The sequence below is a fragment of the Ananas comosus genome, linkage group 10 (assembly GCF_001540865.1).
Source record: "Ananas comosus cultivar F153 linkage group 10, ASM154086v1, whole genome shotgun sequence".
Classification (NCBI taxonomy): Eukaryota; Viridiplantae; Streptophyta; class Magnoliopsida; order Poales; family Bromeliaceae; genus Ananas; species Ananas comosus.
In genome coordinates this window covers 4,876,225-4,878,887 of record NC_033630.1, presented here as the reverse complement: position 1 = coordinate 4,878,887, position 2,663 = coordinate 4,876,225, and the positions used below count along the sequence as shown (strand labels likewise).

Genomic DNA, 2,663 nt, shown 5'->3' with positions numbered 1-2,663 from the left:
CGGTCAAAATTAATCCGTCACGAAGCCGTTCCGATCTGACAAAGAAAAAATGAAGCAAATGATGGGAGACATCTCCCCCTTCCGGATCCTTCCCCTTTGCATCCCTAGTTATATCGGTCATTGCCTTGTCATATATCTTTCAGATTTTGATCGAATCAGTACTCTTTACATTATTTCCTACTTTATAAAAAATTGCAAATTTAAAAGTAGGCATCACAATTATTAAAATAAACTGAAAATTAAATTCCGCAATATAAGTTTAAACTGAAACTTTTATAAGTTTGCATGTACTTTATCACGTATTTGGTAAAAACATGCAACCACATAAGTATATATATTTGGAACTTGCCGTTCCTAACAGGACGTTGAGACACGTACGTGATCTTTCATAGTATATGGTAAAAAGACCGCGTGTTCAAAGAAAAAAAAGAAAAGGGGGAAAGAAAGAAAACTCATGGGAAAAGAGGGTTGATCACAACGTAGAAAGTATGGAAAAGGATGAGGAGGTAGATGAGGAGACCGACGAAGGCACAAATGAGAGCTCCCATAACATGGTTGCAGAATTCGTGTATTTGCCCACAGATCGGCAGCCATCCCGCATGCTGATTTCCGTTCTTCCCCAGCTCCGACAGCGCTCCCGTCGCCGCCACCGCACTGGTGAGTAGCATTCCTATGATCTACATATATATTATAAGATGGGAAATGTTTTGAGTAGATGTGTTTGAATCGTACTTAAATGTAGATTAGTTGTAACTCAAAGGAATAGTATACGTAACTATAGATTAACCAGTCTGATAGCCTACTGGTGGGTCATATGAGATTCAAGGAATAGTGCTATATTTAGAAATGTTTATGCATACTCTCTGACGATGGTAGTTAAGATCAAGACGTTCGCAATTCAGTGAAAGATTATTCTATTCTCTAAAAGCAAACATTCTTAGTTTTTTTTTTCTTCCTTGCTTCTTGCTTCTTGCTTCTTACTTCTGCGGAGATTTTTTTACCTCATCCATATTGCTTAATTGATATTTTTAATGAATGAAGCAGATAGTATACTATCTTTTCTTCAAAAAAAAAAAAAAAAAAAAAAAAACTCAAAGGAATGATTAGAATACTTAATTAGTATCCGCAATTCCTTCGTTGAAAAGTTTCAAATTAAATATATTTGGAACTTAATTTTTAACGAGCAGTGGTGATCAATCAAGCGAGTCATTAGTACATTTCTATTTTTAACTAAAACTGGCTTGTGGCCGAATTGCAATTACATTGATTCAAATGGCCCCTAGCTAGCTAGCTAGCTAGCTAGTGGCTAATATGTCAACATGATCAGCACAATTAAGATTACTGCTAAACCATAGTCCTCGATTGGTCACCGAGTCCAATTCCCCAGATCGAATGGCTACTTAAGGTGTGTTTCCTGATGTGCGTGAGCAGAAATGTTAAGATTACTTCTGATGTGCTCCGGTGACGAATACAAAGAGAAACTCTTACCACATCGGTCGCAATGACCAATCTCGAGAAAGAGCTTGTGGAAGGAATCAAGAGAACCAGCAAACTGTACCCGCTTGCTATGGCATTAGCTATCACAAAGAACCTACATCATGTACAAATTAAGCCTCTTGGTGAGATTTACAATACAACAACGAAAACTATATATATATATATACTTACACAAATGAACTTGTGTATTGGAACTTAGCCTCCATGGTGAAACCAAAGTAGGAGGTGGTCTCATGGCTAGTCGCCATGACGACGGCGGCGACGAGCGTCGCGGCCGCCGCGAAGAGCCTTAGCAAGAACACACAAGCCCTCAAAGCCTTAGCCATGGCAAAACAAGCACAATGTGTTCAATTTGGTGTATTGGCAGGGGAATATTGGAGGGGAGAGGAGAGTGTACAAGGACTGAAGGGCAATAAATAAGCATGCGCTTGGGTTGATGGGGGTAGCTTGAGGGTGTTAAACAAAGATGTGGGAAGGTGGGAAATTGTGGATGGGTGGGGAGTGAGCTACTTTTTGGTTAAGCTGTTTCCCTTGCTTCCTGGGACAATATCTCAACTGTCCCAATACCCTTTTGAGACTTCTCGACAAGGAAATTATTAATGGATCATATCTATAATAATCTATAAAAGGTATCTATCTATAAGATAATATAAATTGATGGTTCGTACGAACGATCTTCACTTGTACCAACAACCAACGAGAGCTTGCCATATAGCTCACAGGCGTTTTGGATGCATCCGGTGCATCGTAAACCGGCTATAAAAAATACATCATATTTTTTTTATATTTTACAATACTAATTATCAGATATTTTATCAATTATTTAATATATTTTTGCAGTGTATAAAATATTAGTATACATAAAGTGCAAACAAAGATTTCTGCTCTCTTGAAATTATGAGTGCACTCTATTAAGCATTCTATTTATTTCATTGATTATTTCCAACCGTTGGATCATACTATTAAACCAACTACCCACTCAACCCTAGGGGACCACTATCATTCTAAGCGGGGACCACCACCATCCTAATCATACATCCCATCAATCAACAGTTAAAAATTTATGAATATAAGGGGGTCTATACTCATAAAAATATAGTAGCCCCAGCCTATATATATATATATATATATATATATGGTGGAGCTAGAATACTTCCAAAAGCACC

At 37.7% G+C, this 2,663-nt stretch overlaps 1 protein-coding gene across 1 annotated transcript; it reads right to left on the bottom strand.

Moving 5' to 3' along the window:
* LOC109716522 (CASP-like protein BLE3) lies at positions 255 to 1,897 on the bottom strand. Its single transcript, XM_020242028.1, has 3 exons — positions 1,669 to 1,897; positions 1,489 to 1,591; positions 255 to 677 (listed from the first exon to the last, which is right to left on the bottom strand). The coding sequence occupies exons 1-3, from the start codon at positions 1,821 to 1,823 to the stop codon at positions 453 to 455; spliced, it is 483 nt and encodes a 160-aa protein (XP_020097617.1). The 5' UTR covers positions 1,824 to 1,897; the 3' UTR covers positions 255 to 452.